This window comes from Oncorhynchus mykiss, chromosome 12 (assembly GCF_013265735.2).
Source record: "Oncorhynchus mykiss isolate Arlee chromosome 12, USDA_OmykA_1.1, whole genome shotgun sequence".
In the NCBI taxonomy this organism is placed as follows: domain Eukaryota; kingdom Metazoa; phylum Chordata; class Actinopteri; order Salmoniformes; family Salmonidae; genus Oncorhynchus; species Oncorhynchus mykiss.
The window spans coordinates 28,747,677-28,775,610 of NC_048576.1; the positions used below are offsets into that span (position 1 = coordinate 28,747,677).

The window sequence follows — 27,934 nt, forward strand, 5'->3', positions numbered from 1 at the left end:
ACTTAACACCAACATCCCAAAAATATTTTTGTTGATGTTGTGAAGACTGCATTCAACTGCCACTCCTTGTTGTACACAACAAGCTTCCATTCCCCCTGTCACAAGGGGAATTCTGGCTTTTTAAAAATGAAATCATCAACCCTGTTACGGTTAACTCTGTTACTTTATTTGAAACGTTATTTAAAACGTGTTTTTTTTATGAAGATGAACATGTGCTCTTCACGACATAATGTTAAAATAAAATACAAATGTTTTTAAAGTTACACTTCTCAAAAACCACCGACTTGGTGGAACGACCCAGATTTAGATACAGAGAGAGAGAGAGAAACCTCTGGGGCTTCGACCAGCCCGGCACTGGATCGATGCTGAATCTGCAATAGCAACTGGATCGGTCTCCTTTCCCTGCCCTGGCTGCTCTAAGGGTGCTGTCTAGCTAGCCGTACAACTCAGATTCCTTTTCATGTTAAGGTTCTGTTAAAGGATGAGCTGATGAAATTAATGAAAGTAATATAAACTGCACATCTCTGTAATGCAACAAGCTGTGGTCTTGAGTAGTGACAGCGTAGAAATCCTGCTCTCCAATCATTACTGACCACCACGGTTACCATAATGACATGAACAGAAAGCACTGTGTCTCATCTTAGATGGCTTTACGACTGCAGCTCTCCAACATGGTCATTATGTCCCCATAAAAGGGAACCTCAAAGTCAACATAGCGTTTAGATTATATGTCTCATGTGCCTCTAATATTATTGTTACTCATTTTTAGAATGGGAGTTTGTTGTTATAGTGTAGTTCTATACTGCCTCCCCTGTTATTACCATAGCTGTGGGTTATAAATAGGTTCAACCAAATATTGACAGAGAAAATATATACTTTGAGGTTATTGATTTGATATACAGTGAAAGCGCATTTCTTTCCAGGAAAGACCTGAAGACTTGAAAACATCTCCAGTAGTAGATGGGATGGGAAAGCAGGATCAGGTTATTTCCCCTTCAGCCTCAGATCAGGAATCTAGCCTGGAAGCTGCTGGCCACAGATCGCCATCATGCTATTAAAATGAATAAATACAAAAAAAAGTGATGAGAAAAGCTAAAGTAGAAAAAAAAGCAGGACATTTTATTTCACAAAAAGATAATTACCTGGAGGCTCATAAAAGTGGCCAGCCACTCGATCAGCTCGTTCTTTGATTCACAGCACAGGTACCTGAGAAGATTGGTAGCGGGCGAGGGTGAGTTAGAGAAGGGCTAGATCTTTACCATGATCCTCAGCAGAGCTTAAGTGCTCTAATTACTACTGTTTAACGATCTTCAGTTGCTACCCAAGATACTCACCATTGCTGTATGTCTCGTACTGCCTTCTCACACACTACAGTCATCCCCCAGCTAGAACACAAGATCATAGAGATCATAAGAAAGGAGAGCAAGGACATGATATGGACAGCTGATATGGACCCAAATGATTTGAAATGGGGGGGTTGCTGGTTAAAGCCCCAAGTGGGACATTCAGAGATTCTCACCATGACGGTGGCTGTAACTTCCTCTTGATACCACAGTAGACCTTCAGAGCGTGGATTTGACACTCCCTCTCAGGCTGAGAACTCTACAAGATGGGCAAACAAGGCTGTTGTTACACAAATACTGCATATACATTACAGGAGTCTCACACTGTCACAGAAACAACACACATCTCCTTCCATCCTCTCTTACCTTCACATCTTTGTACAGCCTTAGAGACAAGCCACTGAGCACACAGAGGCGTCTGCTGAAGGTTCCCTTACCCCTTTGACCTTTTTCTTCACAGAACTTGATCAGGCCGTTTCGGGAGACATCTACCCTGCCTGCTGTGAAAGGGTACATCCAACTCTCATTTACTTTGTACACATTTTCTACCATATCATTAACACATCTCCTTCCCCCTTTTCATTGGACTTTCTCTTCAGTTATCACTGCTTTTTATTTTTTTACAGAATATATGCAATTGTGTAAGTATATTTATGGTATGTACTGGTCATCAAAACTCTATGTAGTAAAGTTGAACTTTGTCGTCAATCCAAAACTGACTATGTAGTCATTCACAACTCATTCAAAATACTGTACCTATGTAGGTGAGAATGGCCTCCATGTAGCAGTTCTTCTTGACCACCAGATGACAGTCTTTACCCAGAGAGAAATAGATAGTCAGCGCTCGCTCTTGATAGTGCAATGGACGCTCTGTTGGGGGAACCAGAGAAGACACCATGTATTTTACCACTAGTTTACAGTTGAGCACCAGCTTTCATTATAACAATGTAAGATATTTCACACATTACCAACAGCTGTCCAACTCCTCAAACATTTAAGAAGAGACTTTGCAACTATAACTGAGGTGTTCTAAACCATTACCTATCTCCTGGCTGTTGTCGACCAGGAAGCAGCTCCAGTAGTCCCCCTGCTGTGGAGGGATGTTCCTGCGTCTCAGGACCTTACATACCAGCTCTTCAGCACTCACTTCCTGAGAGATCTGAGAGAGGGGAGCAGGCAGGGGAGCTTATGATTATCTGGGCACCAAAAAATTGCAGAAGAACACCCTGTACTGTAGCCTATGGATTCTAGAGTCAAAGGTGAAAGGTGAGAGTGCACATGGAGCTGACCTGAACCAGCAGCTCAGAGCCCTCCTCCTTCCTCTCCAGGTAAACCCCGCAGATGGTGAGAGGTGAGGGGCTTCCCTACAGAACAGTATGAAGAGAGAGACGCAGCAGGCCAACAGCCATCCTTAGTCCAGCAAATAGTAAGAGATAGATAGTATAGGTCAAGGAAGTCAGGATTTAATCATTTCAGTTGGGTGGCGAACAGCTGCTGCAAGGGTTCTGAAAATGTCATCATGCCATGGGTGTGTGCTCACCTCCTCTGTGTGTTCCTTCTGTGCTTTGATGACATGCGAGATCATGTCCAGCTGTCTCTGAAACTGCTCTGCATCCACCTGCCACACAGACAGACAAATGTATTCCATCCATCTGATCAGGCCAATTCATTTGTCTTCTTGTGACAACACAGTACATTTCTCTCTCTTTGTCTTCTATAAATCAGTGGTCATCAGTGTGAGACAGACACACTCACATTGAAGATGTCCTGGTAGTTCTGGATGAGATCCTCTACCACCTGTCCTGCGCTGTTATCAGTGCCGTCCATCTGGAAGAGCGTGGGACCAAACACAATGGCCAGGTTGTGCATGTTCATCTGATTCTCATCTGCAAAGCACTGGACGCTTTGGGAACAAAATCGCCAGATTTGTACAACAGCGATGCATGTCTTGAACTTTCAAAGACAAATGAGTCAATTCCTTATATAGAAACTGTATAGAAACTGTTTTTATTCTACTTATATGTGAATAAAGGACAAATGTCCTTTGGGAAAGAGGTCAATTTTTCCAGAATGGAGGTAAAGAAATAAAAAGAGAGGGGAGGACAGACAGACAGAGGTAGAGATTGAGGCATACCAGTAGAGGTGGTTGATGACAGCCCCCAGAGTGGCTCTGTTGACTCGGGGGAGGCTGTGGAGGAGGGCCTGGTACTGGGACACTCTCTCACTCATCTCACTGACAGCTGGTGGACATAGAAGAAGAACACCTACATATTACAGCACAGCACACAACTCCCTATCATGGGGCTACCACTGAATATGTTTACATGCACACACATAATTCTACATTAAACTGATTATGGCAGAAGGCCGAGTATGAAATTTGTCATGTAAACACCTTACTCTGCTTATCTTAATCTTTGTAAGGTCATAATCAAAGTAAGCATACGCCGATTAAAACACCTTGTTTTCTGAGCTATCTGTAGAATTATTAGGACATGTAAACAGCTTAATTGGCGTTCCAGTGGTTTATTTGATCTGGGTATATGCAAGCACCTGGTAGTGCAAACCTCCTCTTATGCACGAGTGAAGTGAGTTCAGAAAAACGTATAAATTGTTTTTACTTACAAACTTTATATGTCTGAACTTATATGTCTGATCAAATAGCCTTTGCAAAAATACCATGGTCACTGTGGTAGAATGTTCATTTTAATTGACGATTTTCTGCATTTATCAAAAGTCCCATCAGAAGCCGGATTTCAGATGTAAACAGGAACGTTTTAAACAAACTATTATATTAACCTGACTTTACACAATAATAACATTATTGTGTGCATGTAACCGTGCTCAATGATACGACTACCAAGACAAGCAGTGAAAAGCAGTGGTGTGGTCATTGTGGTCCACCAGTATTAGAATGAGGGTAGGCCAGACTCACTAGTGGTGTGGTCATTGTGGTCCACCAGTATTAGAATGAGGGTAGGCCAGACTCACTAGTGGTGTGGAGCCATGGCAGAGAGGCCTGATGGCCATTGAAAACCCCCTCTCCCACTTCCCTGAGGAACCTCTTCAGGACGTTTGCCACGTCATCCACCTGGCGCTCCCCTTCATTCAGACGGACCTGCCGGGCGTCATGGCGGAGAAAGAACAGCAGGGCGGCGATCTTGGAGTTCACACCACTCCTCCGATAGATGCCCTCTGACTTCAAACCTGGAAAGGAAATCTCCCATAAAGAAACACATCAACACTGAACCATTAACACAGACTTACAAATACACTGATAATGAAATGAGTGAAGCTAGTAAGAGCTTATCTTTTGTTAGGTATCTGTCCCGACCGATGCCATGCTAGGTCCACCCACCATGCTGTGTGATGTAGCTCATGCAGCGGTCCACGATGACAGGGACGTCTGTGTCAGTGAGCTGCTGCTGGTCCAGGGGGCCATCTCCTCTCCCTGAGCCCTGTTGGAGCCCACTCAGCCAGCCCTGGAAGTCAGGCCTCCTGTCCCCCTCCACACGCAGGCTCCTGCCTCCGTCCACCAGCACCACAGCACCAGCACCAGCACCAGCCTCCTGCTCCATGGCTAAAACAGGGACACAAAACAACATACAGTGTCATGATGACTCTATCTGTCACTATACATGACTCACACTATCTGCATCAGCATGTACATCAACGTAGTAGCTGTTTTATTTTGTTGCAAACAAACAATATAGCACTCTTACATCATTAGTACAACAACACACACTAAAAACTTAAACTTCACAAAACTTCTCCCTCTACAGTACATCCTAATACCTCCACTGTGGCAGTTTCAAGAGTGACTCACAGAGCTCCTTTATTTTGCGCAGGTCGATGTTCTCCACTCGATCTGCTCCGTGGAGGAGTAGGAGCAGTCTGGAGCCCCCCAGGGAGAACCAGCCCAGGAGGGGGCTATGGTGGCTCTGGCCCTCAGTGTAGCTCAACCGACCCACCCTCGCAAAGGGCCAGCACACCAGGTCCTCTGCTGCAGAGGGGACCAGCGCCTGACATGCAATAAGATAAGGCAGTACTATATACACTAGCAAAACTACTAATTACCAGTCTATCATGATACTCAATGAAATCTAGTTTTAAAGAGGTGGTTACCTTGGCGATGGCCTTGATCCACCCTTTCACTTTGTCAGAGGAGTCTTCTCCAAATAGATAGACTCTCCCAGAGTCATGGTACAGTTCAAAGGAATGAGCATAACTGAGCCAGGAAAGGTACAGTGTGGTAAGAAATATATATATCAACATTTTACTAAAGCCTACACTGATAGGGTTTTATAAATTCCCAATTATGCCTAAATGGTATAAATAATGGCATTTGCTACACCCTGGAAAAGTACATGTGATCTGCTCATGTCATTACTGATGGGAGTGAATGAGTTGCCTGTCTTACCCATGTTTCCCTGGGGGATTGACCAACAGACACAGGACATCACTCATTTTCATCCCGCCGCTCTGACTGGAGCTCTTCTCACTCTCATAGTAGCTGAAGTTACCTTGGTTCAGAGAGCACCATCGACGGCTAAAATCTAGAGAAAATACATACATTTAGCTGATGGTAACTGTATTGGCATTAATAACACTTTCCTAAGAGGACTGTCCAAGTTGGTCATTATTTCACCTGACCAATAGACATTCAGATCTAAACAGGGTTGGGGAGTAACTGGAATCTATTTACAAAAAACTGTAGCTGTAATCAGTTATATTACCAGCAAAAATATTGTATTCAGATTACAGATACTTTTGAAAAACTAGATGATTACTTCTTGGATTACTTTAAAATTCAGAATGGATGTTTGCTAAATAAAATTATGACACCTTTCTATTTTCTCAATGAAAAAGGCGGAAGTTTAAGTTTGTTCCGCTAATAGTGAGACCACTATTATGACACGCCAAAAGCATTTGATTGATCCTTTGTGTCTTCTTCTAATGCCTCTTAAGGGAAAAGTAATCAGATTACGTTACTGAGTTTGGGTAACCCAAAAGTTATGTTACTGATTACAATATTGGACCGATAACTAGTAACTGTAACAGATTACATTTAGAAAGTAACCTACCCAACCCTGGATTTAAAGCATGTCCAAACAAATCTCAGAGATTCGAGTTTATACATAGTGCCATGAATCACCCACCTCCTTTTGCTTTGCACTCTGTTACTGGCCGTATTGAAGAAGCGGTCTTGAAGAGATAACCAGTGTGTGAGACGGGGAGAGCAGCCTCTAGGAGTGTGTGATTTCCAGCCCTAGACCCTGGCAGATCTAGAGAGGAAATAAATAGAACTACTGATGGCTCCTATACTGAACAAAACACAGTACAAGTTGAATGTAAAGTTGGAGACGAGGGTTCCCTTTCATATATTTTATTGGAGTTTTTCTTTTTAAGTGCAAGACAACACAAAACATGCCACCTGGTGGCAGAAAAGCCACACAGCATCCATAAACAACAAATTCATACAATAGGAGTCAAAACAACACCCACAAACAATTGACAACAAAAACATGGAGCAATAATAATGATAGAGTTGATTCAGGACCTTTACGACACCAGCTACGTTGTGGTCAAGAGCTTCGGTTGCGAAAACTAAATAAAATCAATCCAATTTATTTATACATCAAATGTATTTATAAAGCCCTTCTTACATCAGCTGATGTCACAAAGTGCTGTACAGAAACCCAGCCTAAAACCCCAAAAAGCAAGCAATGCAGGTGTTGAAGCACGGTGGCTAGGAAAAACTCCCTAGAAAGGCCAGAACCTAGGAAAAAACCTAGAGAGGAAGCAGGCTATGAGGGGTGGCCAGTCCTCTTCTGGCTGTGCCGGGTGGAGATTATAACAGAACATGGCCAAGATGAGGGGTGGCCAAAAATAGGTGCATTGTTCCAGACCTGTAAATGCACCCAGAAAAATAGATATAAATGGAGCAGAGAGATGAGACTCCTACCTGTGTTGTGGTTGTGAGTTAAGAACTCCACCTGTAATATCTGTCCATAGTGTTGGGCCACAGACACAGGGCTGGGCAGCTCTGGATCACCTGTATAACAGTTCACATCTGCTCCACAGAACACCAGAGACAGAGTCTCCAACACATCATCCGTCTGAACGGTACTGCACAGAGCCTGAGAGGTAGGCAAGGAGGAGGGAGAGAAAGATAGAGAGGGAGAGAGAGATGAGAGACAGAGGAGAGAGAGAGAGAGAGAGAAAGAGAGAGAGAGAGAGAGAGAGAGAGAGAATCAGAGAGCAGCAAACACGTCTGAACTTTTGAGAGTATGGGATGAAGAGGGAGAGAAAGAGAGAAATATATATACAGTTGAAGTCGTAAGTTTACATACACTTAGGTTAGAGTAATTAAAACTTGTTTTTCAACCACTTCATAAATTTCTTGTCAACAAACTATAGTTTTGGGAAGTTGGTTAGGACATCTACTTTGTTCATGACACAAGTAATTGTTTACAGACAGATTGTTTCACTAATATTTCACTGTATCACAAATCCAGTGGGTCAGAAGTTTACTTACACTAAGTTGACTGTGCCTTTAAACAGCTTGGAAAATTCACGAAAATGATGTCATGGCTTTAGAAGCTTGTGATAGGCTAATTGACATAATTTGAGTCAATTGGGGGTGTACCTGTGAATGTATTTCAAGGCCTACCTTCAAACTCAGTGTCTCTTTGCTTGACATCATGACAAAATCAAAAGAAATCAGCCAAAACCACAGAAAAAAATGGTAGACCTCCACAAGTCTGGTTCATCCTTGGGAGCAATTTCCAAATGCCTGAAGGTAGTATAAACGCCATGGGACCACGCAGCCATCATACCACTCAGGAAGGAGACGCGTTCTGTCTCCTAGAGATGAACGTACTTTGGTGCGAAAAGTGCAAATCAATCCCAGAACAACAGCAATGGACCTTGTGAAGATGCTGGAGGAAACAGGTACAAAAGTATCTATATCCACAGTAAAAGGATTCTTATATCGACATAACCTGAAAGGCCGCTCAGCAAGGAAGAAGCCACTGCTCCAAAACCGCCATTAAAAAAGCCAGACTACGGTTTGCAACTGCACGTGGGAACAAAGATCGTACTTTTTGGAGAAATGTCCTCTGGTCTGATGAAACAAAAATAGAACTGTTTGGCCATAATGACCATCGTTATGTTTGGAGAAAAAAGGGAGAGGCTTGCAAGCCGTAGAACACCATCCCAACCGTGAAGCACGGTGGTGGCAGCATCATGTTGCTTGTGCTTTGCTCCAGGAGGGACTGGTGCACTTCACAAAATAGATGGCTTCATGAGGAAGGAAAATTATGTGGATATATTGAAACAACATCTCAAGACATCAGTCAGGAAGTTAAAGCTTGGTAGCAAATGGGTCTTCCAAATTAACAATGACCCCAAGCATACTTCCAAAGTTGTGGCAAAATGGCTTAAGGACAACAAAGTCAAGGTATTGGAGTGGCCATCACAAAGCCCTGACCTCAATCTCATAGAAAAATTGTGGGCAAGGAGGCCTATAAAATTGTGGGCAAATTGCGAGCAAGGAGGCCTATAAACCTGACTCAGTTACACCAGCTCTGTCGAGAGGAATGGGCCAAAATTCCCCCAACTTATTGTGGAAGGCTACCCGAAACGTTTGACCCAAGTTAAACAATTTAAAGGCAATGCTACCAAATACTAATTGAGTGTATATAAACTTCGGACCCACTGGGAATGTGATGAAAGAAATCAAATCAAATCAAAATCAAATGTATTTATATAGCCCTTCGTACATCAGCGTATATCTCAAAGTGTTGTACAGAAACCCAGCCTAAAACCCCAAACAGCAAGCAATGCAGGTGTAGAAGCACGGTGGCTAGGAAAAACTCCCTAGAAAGGCCAAAACCTAGGAAGAAACCTAGAGAGGAACCAGGCTATGTGGGGTGGCCTGTCCTCTTCTGGCTGTGCCGGGTGGAGATTATAACAGAACATGGCCAAGATGTTCAAATGTTCATAAATGACCAGCATGGTCAAATAATAATAATCACAGGCAGAACAGTTGAATCTGGAGCAGCAGCACGGCCAGGTGGACTGGGGACAGCAAGGAGTCATCATGTCGGGTAGTCCTGACATGGACTAAATAAAAGCTGAAATAAATTATTATTCTGACATTTCACATTCTTAAAATAAGGTAGTAGTCAGAGACCTGGCCGGGTGGTGCCAGAATAACAACCTATCCCTCAACGTAACCAAGACTAAGGAGATGATTGTGGACTCTCATCAACGGGGCTGTAGTGGAGCAGGTTGAGAGCTTCAAGTTCCTTGGTGTCCATCAACAACACACTAAAAGGTTCCAAACACACCTTGACAGTCGTGAACAGGGCACAACAAAGCCTTTTCCCCCTCAGGAAACAAAAATTATTTGGCATGGGTCCTGAGAACCTCAAAAGGTTCTACAGCTGCAATATCGAGAGCATCACTGCCTGGTACGGCAATTGCTGGTCCTCTGACCTCAAGGCACTACAGAGGGTAGTGCAAACGGCCCAGTACATCATTGGGCTAAGCTGCCTGCCATCCAGGACCTCTACACCAGGCAGTGTCAGAGGAAGACCCTAAAAACTGTCAAAGACCCCAGCCACAGACTGTTCTCTCTACTACCACATGGCAAACGGTGCCCGAGTGCCAAGTCTAGGACAAAAATGCTTCTCAACAGTTTTTACCCCCAAGCCATAAGACTCCTGAACAGGTAATCAAATGGCTACCCAGACTATCTGCATTGTGCCCTCCCAACCCCTATTTTACGCTGCTGCTACTCTCTGTTTATCATATATGCATAGTCACTTTAACTATACATTCATGTACATACAACCTCAATTGGCCCAACCAACCAGTGCTCCCGCACATTGGCTAACTGGGCTGTCTGCATTCTGTCCTGCCACCCACCATCCTCCAACCCCTCTTTTACACTGCTGCTACTCTCTGCTCATCATATATGCATGGTCACTTTAATCATATCTACATGTACATACTACCTCAATCAGCCTGACTAACCGGTGTCTGTATGTAGCCCCGCTACTTTTAAAGCCTCGCTACTATATATAGCCTGTCTTTTTACTGTTGTTTATTTCTTTACTTACCCATTGTTCACCTAATACCTTTTTTGCGCTATTGGTTAGAGCCTGTAAGTAAGCATTTCACTGTAAGGTCTAAACCTGTTGTATTCGGCGCACGTGACAATTTAACTTTGATTTGATTTGATCCTAACTGACCTAAAACAGGGAATTTTTATTAGGATTAAATGTCAGAAATTGTGAAAAAGTTTAAGTTGTACGTAAACTTCCGACTTCAACTGTATATAGGGAGCGGGGGAGAAAAGTGATATTTGACAGTATGTGTGTGTCTCACTTTGTTGAGGGCCTCCTGTTGGCCAAACAGAGCATGGTAGCGGCGATATTTCCCCTGACAGTACTTAGCAGAGACAAAGCGCTGGCGCTTCTCACTATCACTTGATGGTTGGAGCGCCTCGCTTGGTGGCGTGTTAGCTGCCCAGAACAGGTTTACCCTGTTGTTACCTAACAGGAACACCTGGTGAACAGGGAGTGGCATTAGAACCTTGATCTGAAAGATGTATCCCTTTATTGACAAGGTGAGCTATGAGAGAGTTCTTCTTTTCAAAGGAAAACATGTAAATTAATGCAAATATATAAAAAGAGGAACCATAGTGTGAGGAACATAAACAGAGGAAGACCACATATGGGTGGTGAGGATGAGGTTCCTAATAGAAAACTCATTAGAAACCTACCTGAATAAGGTTATCAGTCCACACCTTTTCATCCATTCTCAGACTGCGAACTTTGGACACACTCTGGCCCAGACCCCTGTGCACGCCTAAACCACAGAGAGATGTCAGAATTTGATGTCAATGTCCTCTCCCAGGCACTGTTATCCAATGGAAATGTATGTGCACTGTACCAATGTGGTACAACTTATTGACCTGAAATATTTATTTATCAAATTCTATTTTATTTGTCACATGGGCTGAATAGAACGGGTGCAGACTTCACTGTGATAGGCTTGCTTACGATCTCTTCTCAACGAAGCAGTTAAAAAAAACTATTGTAACACAAGAGGAATAAAATGCACAAGGATGGGGCTATATACAGGGAGTACCAGTACCAGATCAATGTGCAGAAGTACAAGGTATTTGAGGTAGATATGTACATGAAGGGTAAAGGGACTAAACATCAGGATAGATAATAATAAGAGTAAAATGGAGAACAGAGTAGCAGCAGGATATAATTAGCGTAGAAGTGTGTGTGTGTATGTGTGTGTGTGTGCGAGCGTGTATGCGTATGTGTTTGTGTTATGTCGGCATGCGTGTGTGTGTGTGTGTGTGTGAAAGTAGTGTATGTGGATGTGTGTGTGTTTTTGTGTGAGAGTGTCAGTGTAGTGTGTGTGACTGAGTGTGTAATCTGATCACTATAGAAACTGATCAATGCTCTTGACCATTCACTCTCTGAGTTTGGACTGCCATCTAGGCAAGGTTCTTCTGTACCTGCACAGCACTTGCAAAGGACCACACAGAGGTTGACAGAGGCCCAGTCTGGATGGGGGGCGCCACAGTCTGCACAGCGCTGGTTGGCCTCCACAGCCCAGATCTTCTGGGCCACCACATCGCTGGACAGAGAGCGACTGACACAGTCCTGCAGGGCCTCCACCCACTGATCCCTCTGCTGCGCCGACTCGGCCAGGAAACTAACCAAACAGAACAGGGGTCACAGAGTGTTCACTGTGGGATGACATTAAAGGGTCATAGGTCAGAGGTCAGTCTCACCTGAATGTTCTGTAGAAGGTGGTGAGGTTGAAGGACCGTTTGTCTGTGCTCTTCACAGTACCCACATTCATCTCAATGTAGGTGATGCCAACACCCTGGCTGTGCTCCTGATGACAGAGAACATCACAGGTTTTTAAGCATAACTGACTCCAAAGGACTTTCTTTCATGAACATTTCATTTTATTTATTTCAGGACAAAAGCATTCACCATGGATACACACCTCAGCGTTCCCGTAGAGGAAGACCCTGTCAGCACAGATGACTACATAGACCTTGGAGCGCAGTCCATTCATCTCCAGGTATCCTTGTTTACTAATAAGAGAGTTCATAAGGGACATCTCCATGCTGCTACGACGCTGCTGAATAGTTTCTTTCAGTACTGACACCCATTCCTCCCTGACAGCTGAAAACACACACACACACACACACACACACACACACACACACATAGATTGCACATAGATTGCACACAGATTGCACACACAAAGTATTCATATTTCCTCATTGTGATCATTGTTACTTTAGGCTGAACACTTACTGTTGTTTTCAGCACGGAACAAGAAAGTCCTGTTCCTTGTCACCACCTCAAACTTCTGCTCTCCAACGTTAAGCACTTCAGTGACAAACCGTATGGCTATGATCCGCTTTGAGTAGACCTCCTGAGGAATAAGGAGAGAAGGAGTGAGAAGGGGAGGGTCTAATAAGTAAGGTATTTCACAGTATACACTCTGATCTGTGACACTATGTGTGGGTCTATAGAAGACGTCTGAACCTTCTCATTTTGAAAGTATCGCAGGCACTGTGCATCCAACATCACCCAACGCTTCTGAAAAATAAGGCTCCTGCAGATAAAACAGAGATTACTTACACATGCACACACACACATGCATGAACAAACATACAAATGCACGCACGCACGCATGCACCTCTCTCTCTTACCCCTGAGGTGGGGTCTTGTCCAGCCAGCCCATCTTGATAACAGGAGTGTGGTGAAGATCAGAGTCTCCGAGGTCGTATGATCGTGACAGTGTGCAGGCAAGATAGATACTGTCTTCATCAACCGATGATGTTCTCCTGAGAACAGAGATACACACAAAAGTAGCAAGGACATCACCTTATCTCATCACGTTTTCTCCCGTTTCTAGTCAAGTATAATATAACCAAAACATGCAATCGAGGGGAATCACACACAACTCACAGGCAAACCAGTTCAAAAGAAACGCACCTGCTTGCTTCAATGTCTTCACACTCAACCTCCTCCATACTAAACTGACTGCGGAAGCAGTTCTGCATGGCTCGCAATGAATCCTCCTATGGTCCAGAATACAAAATGCTAACAATGTATCAAAATGTCATCTTTTATACTTCAATGACTGTGTACAAAAATAACTCTGGCACGTGTACGATCACTAACATAAACACCCATCAGTCAGTCACTCTAAACATCTGTAATCCCACAAAAATAAGAGACAAATGTAGTACCTAAACATCCACACAGATGCATAACGTACCTGGTCTGCCATGACATCTGAGACGAATAACTGAAGCCAAAGGATTACAGTTAATAAATAGTTTCTCTGTTATGTCGGGAAATGTACAGCTGCGTCACGTTCCAATGAAAAACCACACCATCCAACAGAGCGTCAGACCTCACAACTGATGGTAAGGAAGTAAATTAATACAGTAACTTCATACAGTACCTCATTCATGTTTTCTCAGAGTCTGAGATTAGTTCACATTGGTAAACTGACGGGGTTCGAGTAAGAAATGGGCACTGTCATCTGGCAACCTGCTTGGGATTGCGAGCCCCATCCGTCTGACAATGTTCCTCTTATCACAGCAGGTATATACAGGATGTGGGCTTAGTAAACTGCTGTCAGAGAGACTGATGTTCCTCATGAAACTGCAATCACCCTGAACAAACAGCCTCTGTCTGAGATTTACAGCAGCTTCTCTAATGGCACAAGGCCACAGGCATATGAGTAAGGTATGAGAGAGAGAGAGAGAGAGAGAGAGAGAGAGAGAGAGAGAGAGAGAGAGAGAGAGAGAGAGAGAGAGAGAGAGAGAGAGAGAGAGAGAGAGAAATCATTGCCCAATAGAGGGAACAAGGTCCCACAAAATATAATATGAGCATAGAGCATAGACTCTATGGCCAGACTCACAGATGGCAGCCTTTGTGATCAGAATGCTTGAAATAAATATTGATGGTATCACAAATACATATCATAAATAAGATTATTCTGTGCCCTGTCACGCAATAAAGTTATGTTGTAGTATGTAACACTAGGAAAGGCTGACCAGACGTTCAAAAGTCAAATCATCGTGTTTACTAGTAAACATTTGGCTGGATTAGCCAGCTAATAGTGGAAGTAAACAAACCATATAGTGCATATATGGGAAGTACACCGATGTTACCTGAGAGGCGGACAGTAACCAGGTTACCATCCAAACGTGTTATGCCTGTAAAGTACATGTTACAACAGGCCTGATTTGTCAGTACATTTCCAAACGTTGACTAAACAAAATACGCTAGAAAAGGTGGGATTTTTTCCTGCGCTCTAAAAATGAGGGGTTCAACAAGAGTTCTTCTAAGATCCTCAAAGTTCTCCAAAGAACCTTAGGGTTCTTGGCACTGAAAATGGCCTCTAAAAGCTATTCTAAGAACCCCATAGGAGGTGGGGTTCATCGAGAAACCTCCTTAGTTGGTGGGGGTTCTTGCAGGAACCTAACTGCCCAACTGAAACGTTTGGATTTGAAAGGGCAGCAGGTGCAGGCACTTAACTGAAAAATGTAAAGATCTCCTCAATTTAAGGTAATGGTTGTCCCTTGTATGATCTACATTGATATTGTTTTATGATGATACCGTTTATCTTTTGTGCAAATCTTTCTAAAATAGAAAATGGACACAATTCAATGGATATGAATCAACAAAGAGGTAAGAATGTGTAGGCTATAAGATATGTTGAAGGCTAGCTGTGTTGGGTGCAGATGACTGAACTGGAGGTATACAACATGGTATGTCAATATGCATTGGTATGTTATGCTGATCACATGTACCATCCTCCTCCCTTACCTCTTCAATGAATATTCCATAGGCCTCTACATTATGGACAAGGTATGTGTATGAAAACCATTATCAACACCATTTTTTTTCATTCACATTCACCTCAAATACCAAGGTATAAATTATGTCGTGCATGTTTTGTTAATCATCTGTATAATTATATTTCAAATCAAATCAAAGTATTTGTCACGTGCGCTGAATACAACCTTACAGTGAAATGCTTGCTTACAGGCTCTAACCAATGGTGCAAAAAAGGTATTAGGTGAACAATAGGCAAGTAAAGAAATAAAACAACAGTAAAAAGACAGGCTATATACAGTAGCGAGGCTATAAAAGTAGCGAGGCTACATACAGACACCGGTAAGTCAGGCTGATTGAGGTAGTATGTACATGTAGATATGTTTAAAGTGACCATGCAGAGTGTAGCAGTAGCGTAAAAGAGGGGATGGTGGGTGGTGGGTGGCGGGACACAATGCATATAGCCCGGTTAGCCAATGTGCGGGAGCACTGGTTGGTCGGCCCAATTGAGGTAGTATGTACATGAATGTATAGTTAAAGTGACTATGCATATATGATAAACAGAGAGTAGCAGCAGCGTAAAAATAGGGATTGGGGGTGGGCACACAATGCAAATTGTCCGGGTAGCCATTTGATTACCTGTTCAGGAGTCTTATGGCTTGGGTCTTTCTCTGATACCGCCTGGTGTAGAGGTCCTGGATGGCAGGCAGCTTAACCCCAGTGATGTACTGGGCCATACGTACTACCCTCTGTAGTGCCTTGCAGTCAGAGGCAACTGGTTGCATCACTGCCTGGTACGACAATTGCTCGGCCTCTGACTGCAAGGCACTACAGAGGGTAGTACGTATGGCCCAGTACATCACTGGGGCTAAGCTGCCTGCCATCCAGGACCTCTACACCAGGCGGTGTCAGAGAAAGACCCCAGCCACCCCAGTCATAGACTGTTCTCTCTACTACCACATGGCAACCCTAACCCTAACCGGAGCGCCAAGTGTAGGACAAAAAGGCTTCTCAACAGTTTTTACCCCCAAGCCATAAGACTCCTGAACAGGTAATCAAATGGCTACCCGGACAATTTGCATTGTGTGCCCACCCCCAATCCCTATTTTTACGCTGCTGCTACTCTCCCATTTTTGGGGGATTCCCAGACTTCACCCTCCCTACACCTCTGATGAATATAACAGGAAACCTGTGATCACCATGCACTGCAAAATCATTGTGGCTATGGATACGGAGAACATCATCACATTAACATCAACAGGCCAGAGGATAAATCCATTGGACTTGGGGCTCTGCTGGGATTGACCTCATTTAGATTGTATTTAGACATTGTGTTATATGTGCATTATTCATTATAATAATAATAGGGAAGAGGGTGTTGTTCAAAAATGAACCCAAAAGGTTCTTCAATGATCCATTAAAAGGGGTTATTTGAAGAACCATTTCAAAGGGTTCTTCGAATAATTTATAGAGGTTCCCCCACAGTTTCAATTTGAAGAACCCCTAAAGGATACACCAGGAACCTTTTCTTTTTAGAGTGTGTCTGTAAAATTAACTATTTGATAAATGGCAATGGGAACGCCTTAATTCGCAAATATTTATAAAATAACCAATCATATCGAAGTGAATTTGGGAGTCACATGATATGTTGTGTGGTCTTCCCACAAAGACTCGGGAAAACATGCAGTTTATTTGGCAACAGATTCGATACAAAGTGATTTTCGTAACAGGTAAGAATAGCATTTTTGCTAACCCTAACCTTTTTCCTAACCTTAACCTCGTTAGTCACCGCCTTTCAAAGTATGTTGCATTATGGGGATAAAATGTTCCGACTTGTGTTTACATGTCGACTGCATGAACTTTACAAAGATCATGTCATCAAAGGACACTAAAGTTTGGAATGCAGTCGACTGCAAGTTTCTGCAGTTGCTCTTCACCAACTTCATCCTGCAGCCATCGCCTGCATTGTGGGAGGCTCTATTGTCAACCAATCATTATTGTGTTTTTGTTTGACCCACAAAATGTGACTGAAACAGAAACCAACTGTGCTGCAATTCATGGAAATGTACAAATGAATGAATGTGATATTTGAGGTGCTCTCTCTCAACAATTGATTGGAAACACGTTAAAAGTTGAAAGTCCGTGTTGCCCAGCAACAGCCCCAAAACATCACTGCTCTAGAGGAGATCTGCATGGAGGAATGGGCCAAAATACCAGCAACAGTGTGTGAAAACCTTGTGAAGACTTACAGAAAACGTTTGACCTCTCATTTCCAACAATGGGTATATAACAAAGTATTGAGATAAACTTTTGTTATTGACCAAATACTTATTTATTATTTAGTCCACCATAATTTGCAAATAAATTCATTAAAAATCCTACAATGTGATTTTCTGGATTTTTTTTTCTCATTTTGTCTGTCATAGTTGAAGTGTACCTATGATGAAAATTACAGGCCTCTCTCATCTTTTTAAGTGGAAGAACTTTCACAATTGGTGGCTGACTAAATACTTTTTTGCCCCACTGTATGTACACATACTTAATCAGGGGGAATGGGAACCAGGTGTGCGTAATGAGACAAGACAGTCCGGGGTTGTTGGTAATGAATCCAGTTCAGTGACGAGGGACTGGGGCGTCTAGCGGCTCTGTGCAAAGGAAAGAAAACGTGTGGAGGGGCAATAGTCTAATAAAAAGCATGAGCTGGCGCACACCCAGAGAAAATGATTTGGTGTAGAGGTGCTGACTAACTGTAAGCTAAAAAAACAAATAGAGTCACACATGAATATGACTGTGGAAACAATGTCAAGGTTAAATGTTGTAATTGTGTGCAGCATTTGGTTCTGCCAGGTGCAGAAAGAAGCTAGAGAGGCCCAAAGATATAGAATCACTCATAATGTCTCTTATGCAGAGACTGCAAGGCAGATTGGTGAAACTATTAGGCAGAATGATGGAGATAAGAGGGTTACTCCTGGAATAGCTGAACCTACTGTAGAAAATGTCTAGACACAGATACGAGACCTGGTCAGAAATCTTGCTCTCACAAATGTGTCGTTTCAAAGGACACCTTAATAGTTAATCAGATTGACTTTATAGCCTTCATCGAAAAGATGATAAACCTGACTGTGTTTGTGGAAAGAACAACTGCCAGATTGAAGATCATTGTAGAAGTTTTTAGGAGTAACATATGTTACTGTCACCATGATCGTTGATATGTTGACTTCTAATAATACCAATGATGGAATGTCTCAGTATGATGATAATTAAAGTTTTATTTTGTTATCGTTCAGTGGAATGGCTGAGGCTTATTGCTAACAGTCGGGAGTTTAAGAAATGTGTAATAGATTTAGAGATCAAACCTGATGTGATACTTGTTCAAGAAACATGGCTTCGACCACATCGGGATTTTATTATTCCTGGTTATTGCTCAATCAGATCTGATAGATCAATTGGACAAGGTGTTGGGTGTGCTACGTTCATAAGGGAAGGTCTGGTATATCATAATATACCTGTCCCATCTGAATATGATGGTGGAAATCTACAGTGCAGGTAGTAATATTAAGTTAGAGGCGAAAGAAACGCACACCTATATAGCGAGGTGCTGGCTAGCGGAGTGGAACGCTTAAAAAAAATAAAGGAGAGCCGCAAACACTTGGAGCTCCGATGCAAAGATATTTATGTCCAACGTTTCGACAGACAAGCTGTCTTCATCAGGGTATAATGACAAACACTGCGGGATGACTCATTTATAGTGTCAAAAGACACACAGGTGTCTGTAATCATGGCCGGGTGTGGCCTGATATCACTGGTTAATTCTCATATATTAAAATAACATACAAAAACATAAATGGATAGTGTACGATCATAGATACAATTTGGCTACATAAGCCTACAAACATTTACAATAGCAAAATCACAATAATCACAAGAATGGCTTCAGATCAAAGTCTACGTTGAGACCGAAGGGAGCAAGGGTCTTTAAATTAAAGATCCAGGCAGCCTCTTGTTTTAACAAAAAATTGTCGAGGTCACCCCCTCTCCTAGGGAGGGTGACATGTTCGATGCCAATATAATGAAGAGACAAAATCGAGTGGTTTTCTTCCAAAAAGTGGGCCACAACTGGGTAAGTCGAGTTTTTGCACCTAATGGTACTACAATGCTCCAATACACATACTTTTAATTTGCGCTTTGTTTTACCCACATCATTTTTACCACAAGGACAAGTTATAAAATAAATAACTGCCTTAGTGGAGCACGTGATAACACCTTTGATTGGGATCTGTTTCCCTGTTTGGGGGTGTTTGAAGGATCTACATTTATAAGTGCCATTGCATTGAGCACAGCCATTACACTTGTAGTTTCCATCCAGTATGGGCGCAAACACACATTGTGCAGGGATATCTTGGGGTGGTAAATCAGAGTTTCAGTTTCTCTGTGGTTTCCGACCCACGAGAATACGACCAAGGGAAGGTCCGAAAACACATTACCGATACCATCATCGGATCTGAGAATGTACCAGTGTTTGACCGATTCCCTTAATGTTCAGAGCACTTTGACTAGCGAGTAGTTAGAATACTTATTTTTGCGAGACCGACCTTGAAAAAGGTCATATCTCGCCTTGTTAAGATATTTCTCAACGGCAGTATTAATCTGTACCCCCCCCTCCTTGAATTTACTTTGTGTCTCAGCTATATTTCTGTCTGATTGTTTTTTACAAATGATTTTGATTAGACAGAATTGGCTGTAAGGCAAACTTTTTTTCAAGGGAAGTGGGTGACAACTATCAACGATCAACAAACTGTTACGATCAGTAGGTTTCCTGTAAAGATCAGTATATAAAACATTATCTTCACACAAGATCAGAAGATCAGGGAAACTGATTTGACGTGTATCAGATTGCATAGTAAATATCAGATGCTCAGAACATGAGTTAAGAAAATAATGGTTGGCCCCCTGGAGCTGTTTTGGATCACCCCTCCACAGAACAAAAATATCATCAATATACCTTTTCCAAATAATGATGTTAGGCAAGAAAACATTTGAGAGGATTTGAAAATAGACTGTTTCTCCATGTAACCACATACAAATTAGCATAGTTAGCAGCCATGGGGGATCACATAGCAGTACCCTTCGTCTGAATAAAGACATAATTTAGAAACATGAAGTAGTTGTGTGTGAGTACTATTTCAGTCAATGTTATAATGCAGTTCATTAGGGTCACGTTGCAGAAGAAAATGTTCCATAGCTTCAATACCGACCTAGTGTGGAATAATTGTGTATAACGACTCAACATCAAAAGTAACTAACAAAGTATTCTCTGGGAGAGGATCAGAGATTCAATAATAGAGATCATACTGCTGGTGTCCTTTACCAAGGAGGGGAGCTGTTCTGCGAGTGGTCTAATAAAAAAGTCAACAAAAGTCAGAGGGGCCGTTACTGCATCAATGCCCGCTACAATAGGGCACCCTGGAGGTTTTGTAACATTCTTGTGTAATTTCGGCAAGGTATAAAAAGTGGCAATTTTAGGGTGTTGAATATTAAATTACAACATTTTTACAACCCTTGTTGTCAACTATCTGTAGCGATGTTTGATTAAATATCAGGAGAATAGGGCTCTAGAGATATGGTGCGGCGACTTTAATGCACATAGTAGTTTATGGGGAAGTAGACATACAGATGCTAATGGTACTATTGTGGAAGATATGATGGAAACAAGAGCATTAGCATGTCTTAACGATGGATGTGTGTAGGGGGTGCATACTGTCAGCAGAGAAGGCAGGCGCAGGAGAGCAAAAACTGATTTACAATGGCGTAGTTTAATAAACAAAACTACCGTAAACAGAAAAATAAATCAATGGGTAAACAAAACCTGTTACACACCAGCATAACGTGCACAAGCACTACAATAAACAATTCCGGACAAGGACATGGGGGGAACAGAGGGTTAAATACACAACATGTAATGATGGAATTGAAACCAGGTGTGTGGGAAGACAAGACAAAACAAATGGAAAATGAAAGGTGGATCGGCGGTGGCTAGAAGACCGATGACGTCGACCGCCGTACGCCGCCCGTACAAGGAGAGGGACTGACTTTGGCGGAAGATGTGACAATGTGGTACAAGAGTTGATGTTGTTAGAGGGGTTACATCCTGCTTGGACCTCACAATGGCTTCTAACTCTATTGCGTCTATCTGTGAATGTAATGTAATGATGATTCTACTGTTGGAAGTGATCATTTCCTGATTTCGTGTACAATGAACTTTGATGTTACTGTTCCAGACAGGGCACCATTCAGAAGATGGGGCTTTCATAAAGCAGACTGGTGATCATTGCTCAAAGTCTGTTGGACAGTTGTCTATAGAGAGGCCGGTTGATGTATGTGCTGCCTCTGTGATCTCTGATTTTGAGTGCTGCGAATGTATATGTACCAGTGAGTGAAGTGGGTGACAAAAGGAAGGGGGTTACTTGGTGGACTGAAGAGTGCACTGCGGCTATGCGAGAAAGAAATAGGGCGTAGGAACATGACTCCTGAGAATCTACTTGATTTCCAAAGGAACAGAGCTTTAGTATGTAGAGTCATTAAGTCTGTCAAGAGAAATGCATTGAGACAGTTCTGCTCTACAATAGGCAGGGTTACTGAGCTGGGGGTTGTGTGGTCTATGTTGAAGAAGATGACTGGAAGAAGCAGGTCTCCTCGAATTCCAGTTTTTCCTCAACTAACCTGTAGGTACCGGTACCCCCTGTATATAGTCTCATTATTGTTATTTTATTGTTACTCTTTTGTTTTCTTACCTCTTATCGTATTTAAAACTGCGTTGTTGGTTAAGGGCTTGTAAGGAAGCATTTCACGGTAAAATCTACACCTGTTGTAATCGGCACATGTGACAAATACATTTTGATTTGATTTGGTTGTGGAGCAAAAAATGTCCATAACTGATAAAGAAAAAGATGACTTGTTGGGAAGACATTTGCTAGGGTATATAGTGGGGTGTATAGTGTGGTTACTTTGGATTAAGTATACAGTGCCTTGCGAAAGTATTCGGCCCCCTTGAACTTTACGACCTTTTGCCACATTTCAGGCTTCAAACATAAAGATATAAAACTGTATTTTTTTGTGAAGAATCAACAACAAGTGGGACACAATCATGAAGTGGAACGAAGTGGAACGACATAGTGGAACACCATAGTGGAACACCATAGTACCCTCCAAGCTCGTCATCAAGCTCGAGACCCTGGGTCTCGACCCCGCCCTGTGCAACTGGGTACTGGACTTCCTGACGGGCCGCCCCCAGGTGGTGAGGGTAGGCAACAACATCTCCTCCCCGCTGATCCTCAACACTGGGGCCCCACAAGGGTGCGTTCTGAGCCCTCTCCTGTACTCCCTGTTCACCCACGACTGCGTGGCCACGCACGCCTCCAACTCAATCATCAAGTTTGCGGACGACACAACAGTGGTAGGCTTGATTACCAACAACGACGAGACGGCCTACAGGGAGGAGGTGAGGGCCCTCGGAGTGTGGTGTCAGGAAAATAACCTCACACTCAACGTCAACAAAACTAAGGAGATGATTGTGGACTTCAGGAAACAGCAGAGGGAACACCCCCCTATCCACATCGATGGAACAGTAGTGGAGAGGGTAGCAAGTTAAGTTCCTCGGCATACACATCACAGACAAACTGAATTGGTCCACTCACACAGACAGCATCGTGAAGAAGGCGCAGCAGCGCCTCTTCAACCTCAGGAGGCTGAAGAAATTCGGCTTGTCACCAAAAGCACTCACAAACTTCTACAGATGCACAATCGAGAGCATCCTGGCGGGCTGTATCACCGCCTGGTACGGCAACTGCTCTGCCCTCAACCGTAAGGCTCTCCAGAGGGTAGTGAGGTCTGCACAACGCATCACCGGGGGCAAACTACCTGCCCTCCAGGACACCTACACCACCCGATGTCACAGGAAGGCCATAAAGATCATCAAGGACATCAACCACCCGAGCCACTGCATGTTCACCCCGCTATCATCCAGAAGGCGAGGTCAGTACAGGTGCATCAAAGCTGGGGCCGAGAGACTGAAAAACAGCTTCTATCTCAAGGCCATAAGACTGTTAAACAGCCACCACTAACATTGAGTGGCTGCTGCCAACACACTGACACTGACTCAACTCCAGCCACTTTAATAATGGGAATTGATGGGAAATTATGTAAATATATCACTAGCCACTTTAAACAATGCTACCTTATATAATGTTACTTACCCTACATTATTAATCTCATATGCATACGTATATACTGTACTCTATATCATCGACTGTATCCTTATGTAATACATGTATCACTAGCCACTTTAACTATGCCACTTTGTTTACATACTCATCTCATATGTATATACTGTACTCGATACCATCTACTGTATCTTGCCTATGCTGCTCTGTACCATCACTCATTCATATATCCTTATGTACATATTCTTTATCCCCTTACACTGTGTACAAGACAGTCGTTTTGGAATTGTTAGTTAGATTACTTGTTGGTTATTACTGCATTGTCGGAACTAGAAGCACAAGCATTTCGCTACACTCGCATTAACATCTGCTAACCATGTGTATGTGACAAATAAAATTTGATTTGATTTGATTTATTGGATATTTCAAACTTTTTTAACAAATTAAAAACAGAAAAATTGGGCGTGCAAAATTATTCAGCCCCCTTAAGTTAATACTTTGTAGCGCCACCTTTTGCTGCGATTACAGCTGTAAGTCGCTTGGGGTATGTCTCTATCAGTTTTGCACATCGAGAGACTGAATTTTTTTCCCATTCCTCCTTGCAAAACAGCTCGAGCTCAGTGAGGTTGGATGGAGAGCATTTGTGAACAGCAGTTTTCAGTTCTTTCCACAGATTCTCGATTGGATTCAGGTCTGGACTTTGACTTGGCCATTCTAACACCTGGATATCTTTATTTTTGAACCATTCCATTGTAGATTTTGCTTTATGTTTTGGATCATTGTCTTGTTGGAAGACAAATCTCCGTCCCAGTCTCAGGTCTTTTGCAGACTCCATCAGGTTTTCTTCCAGAATGGTTCTGTATTTGGCTCCATCCATCTTCCCATCAATTGTAACCATCTTCCCTGTCCCTGCTGAAGAAAAGCAGGCCCAAACCATGATGCTGCCACCACCATGTTTGACAGTGGGGATGGTGTGTTCAGGGTGATGAGCTGTGTTGCTTTTACGCCAAACATAACGTTTTGCATTGTTGCCAAAAAGTTACATTTTGGTTTCATCTGACCAGAGCACCTTCTTCCACATGTTTGGTGTGTCTCCCAGGTGGCTTGTGGCAAACTTTAAACAACACTTTTTATGGATATCTTTAAGAAATGGCTTTCTTCTTGCCACTCTTCCATAAAGGCCAGATTTGTGCAATATACGACTGATTGTTGTCCTATGGACAGAGTCTCCCACCTCAGCTGTAGATCTCTGCAGTTCATCCAGAGTGATCATGGGCCTCTTGGCTGCATCTCTGATCAGTCTTCTCCTTGTATGAGCTGAGTTTAGAGGGATGGCCAGGTCTTGGTAGATTTCCAGTTGTCTGATACTCCTTCCATTTCAATATTATCGCTTGCACAGTGCTCCTTGGGATGTTTAAAGCTTGGGAAATCTTTTTGTATCCAAATCCGGCTTTAAACTTCTTCACAACAGTATCTCGGACCTGCCTGGTGTGTTCCTTGTTCTTCATGATGCTCTCTGCGCTTTTAACGGACCTCTGAGACTATCACAGTGCAGGTGCATTTATACGGAGACTTGATTACACACAGGTGGATTGTATTTATCATCATTAGTCATTTAGGTCAACATTGGATCATTCAGAGATCCTCACTGAACTTCTGGAGAGAGTTTGCTGCACTGAAAGTAAAGGGGCTGAATAATTTTGCACGCCCAATTTTTCAGTTTTTGATTTGTTAAAAAAGTTTGAAATATCCAATAAATGTCGTTCCACTTCATGATTGTGTCCCACTTGTTGTTGATTCTTCACAAAAAAATACAGTTTTATATCTTTATGTTTGAAGCCTGAAAGGTCGCAAAGTTCAAGGAGGCCGAATACTTTCGCAAGGCACTGTATAAGCAACTCAGATTTGAAATGTTCATGTTAATGTGTATAAGAAAAGGGATACTGTTGACTCTTCTTTGGATGCTGTTTTTACCATACATGAGATGCGTTCAGCCTTAGTAGGCTTTGTAATGTTTAAGCATCTACCAGATGAGGTCAGACATGTTATCCTGGGATTATTTAATATGATTTGGAGTGAGGGGGTTATATCTTCTGATTGGAAACATGCAGTAATGTTACCTTTTGTAAAGCCTGGTAAGCACCCTTCATGTGCTGATAGTTGTAGACCAATAGGACTGACCTCTAACTTGTGTAAACTGTTGGAAAAGTTGATAGTCAATAGATTGTCATATTTCCTGGAAAGGTAGATCTACTTTGGTTCCATTAGTTAAGGTGAGCAATGAAGTTGAAAAAACTCTGGTCATGAAAGACGTTATGGCTACTGTCTTTTTCAACATTGAAAAGGCTTATGACACTATGTGGAGAGAAGGCCTACTGATTAAGATGGAACGGCGTGGTATTGGTGGGAGATTATATAACTGGGTTTTGGCCCTTTTATTTAATCCCTCTTTTCGAGTTAAAATAGGATCCATTTTATCTGATGCCTATGGAGTTGACAATGCTATTCCTCAAGGCCGTGCTATCAGTCCTATTTTGTTTAATATTATGATTTGCAATATGTTTTTGAATGTAGGTATGAGTATTGGGGCTTCACTATATACTGATGATGGAGTTCTGGAAGATGGGAAGGAATGTCTCTCCTGATCAAATCTATTCAACAAGCTATAGTGGATGTTGAAAGATGGTTGATTGACTGGGGTTTTAAATTGTCAATGGCGAAGTCTTGTTGTATGTTCTTCTCGAAGAAGAAAGTTGCTGATAATATACAGTTGTTTCTGTATGGACAGCCTATGGGGAAGGTTTCTAAGTACAAATAATGGGGTATATGGTTCTATGAGCGATATACATGGAAAGATCATGTCAGAAATGTTGAAACAATGTATAAGAAGGCAAATCTTATGTGCTCTGTCTCTGGTTATGAAGGGGATGCTGACATACAATCGTTGATGGATATTTATAGAGCTCTGATCAGGACAACGATTGATTACGGATGCGTAGTTTATGGAACAGTGACGAACACTTGGCTTCAGAAGCTGGTCAGAATCCAGTATATAGCTTTAAGGATATGTATTGGTGAATTTAAATCAGCATCTGTATGTGCTTTACAAGTGGAGGCAGGTGAGATGCCTTTGGATATACGGCATAAAAAAAGTGTCATTAGCTTATTGGGTTAGGTTGAAAGGCTGTTGGGTTGAGCATCCCACTGATACTTTTCAAGATGACTGTTGGGAATATACTGCTAGAAAACGCAGTGGTTTCGGTTGGTCAGTTGGAAAGCTTGCTGATGAGAGTGGTTTGGGGGAGTTGGAGGTTGTCCCTTCTGTGGTGATATGGGATGCTCCTCCGTGGTTACTTCCAGATCCTGTTGTTGATCTAACTTTGGTAGAGAAAAGGAAAGATTGGTCAGAATTCAATGATATAGGGAATCTGGTTTACAATTACATTGGTAGAAGTTGTTATTCTTTTTAACTCTTTTTCACAGATGGATCCAAGGACCCAGAGAGTGGGCGCACAGGAGCGGGCGTTTACATTCCTGAATTTGATGTGCAGATATGTAGAAAACTAACAGATGAACTATCAGTACACTCAGTTGAACTGTTGGCGATAGTAGTTGCCCTCCACTGGGTGGAGGACATATAACCTGTTAGAATTATAGTATGCTCAGATTCTCTGTCTGTATTAAATAGTTTATCATCTGGTAAATCTAATAGGAGTGACATACTATTGGAGGTATTAATGCTTGTAGCGATGTGCGCTGAGAGTCGGGAAGCAAGTTCAGGGAGTGAGTGTTTAAATAAATAAAAGAAACATAATACAAAACAAAAAACCTGAACAACGCACAGACAGGAAACATAAAAATGACACCTAGGGAAGGAACCAAAGGGAGTGACATATACAGTATAGGGCAGGTAATCAAGGAAGTGATGGAGTCCAGGTGAGTGATGACACGCAGGTGTGTGTAACGATGGTGACAAGTGTGCGCCATAACGAGCAGCCTGGTGACCTAAAGGCCGGAGAGGGAGCACACGTGACAATGTTATTGTGAACAATTGAGAGAATGGGTGAAATTTTAAGATTCTGCTGGATTCCAGCACATTCGGGCGTGTAAGGGAAGGAAATTGTAGACCAGTTAGCCAAAAGAGCTTTGAAACGAGATATAATTGATATTAATGTTCCACTGGGTAGAGGTGAGGCCAATTGTAAGATCAGAGCCATTTTGATAGATGTATGGCAGAAGAGATGGGACTCAGAAGAGATGGGCATTTAAATGCCCTCCAAAAAAAGGTTGGTAGACCAAGATTCAAAAGGTCAGATTAGGAAGGTGTTTGCTCGAATGCGCTTAGGACATTGTACATTGAACCTGTCATTACATCTGGTTGGCATGCATGTGAATGGTTTGTGTCTGGAGTGTATTTTTTATTGACTTATTTCACCTTTATTTAACCAGGTAGGCTAGTTGAGAA

At 42.5% G+C, this 27,934-nt stretch overlaps 1 protein-coding gene across 5 annotated transcripts; it reads right to left on the reverse strand.

The window, feature by feature from the left end:
• Positions 1-144: 144 nt before the first annotated feature.
• Positions 145-15,014, reverse strand: LOC110537358 (arf-GAP with Rho-GAP domain, ANK repeat and PH domain-containing protein 1). Of its 5 annotated transcripts, none has more exons than XM_021623327.2 (29): positions 13,869-15,005; positions 13,680-13,709; positions 13,394-13,479; positions 13,108-13,242; positions 12,941-13,010; positions 12,707-12,827; positions 12,390-12,571; positions 12,169-12,275; positions 11,890-12,089; positions 11,137-11,222; positions 10,740-10,919; positions 7,309-7,483; positions 6,503-6,628; positions 5,764-5,899; positions 5,469-5,571; positions 5,170-5,365; positions 4,702-4,923; positions 4,335-4,550; positions 3,478-3,583; positions 3,099-3,246; positions 2,884-2,961; positions 2,633-2,707; positions 2,385-2,502; positions 2,100-2,213; positions 1,710-1,840; positions 1,520-1,602; positions 1,335-1,385; positions 1,143-1,206; positions 145-1,051 (listed from the first exon to the last, which is right to left on the reverse strand). In XM_021623327.2, exons 1-29 carry the CDS (start codon positions 13,875-13,877, stop codon positions 1,007-1,009), a joined length of 3,393 nt encoding a protein of 1,130 aa, XP_021479002.2. In that variant the 5' UTR covers positions 13,878-15,005; the 3' UTR covers positions 145-1,006. The 5 variants fall into 5 exon arrangements, 2 of the variants coding, with proteins under 2 accessions (XP_021479002.2, XP_021479001.2); XM_021623326.2 differs by having other exon boundaries at positions 1,710-1,843; positions 13,869-15,002; XR_005034940.1 differs by lacking the exon at positions 145-1,051 and having other exon boundaries at positions 1,781-1,840; positions 13,869-15,009.
• Between the last annotated feature and the right edge of the window lie 12,920 nt (positions 15,015-27,934).

Bases quoted from the DNA above. Each gene is read 5' to 3' on its own strand.
- LOC110537358 (XM_021623326.2), bottom strand. The intron at 12,090-12,168 runs GTGAGACTGACC...CTGTTTGGTTAG, and splicing joins ACCTTCTACAGAACATTCAG to TTTCCTGGCCGAGTCGGCGC. The intron at 5,900-6,502 runs GTGGGTGATTCA...TATTTTCTCTAG, and splicing joins AGAGTGCAAAGCAAAAGGAG to ATTTTAGCCGTCGATGGTGC.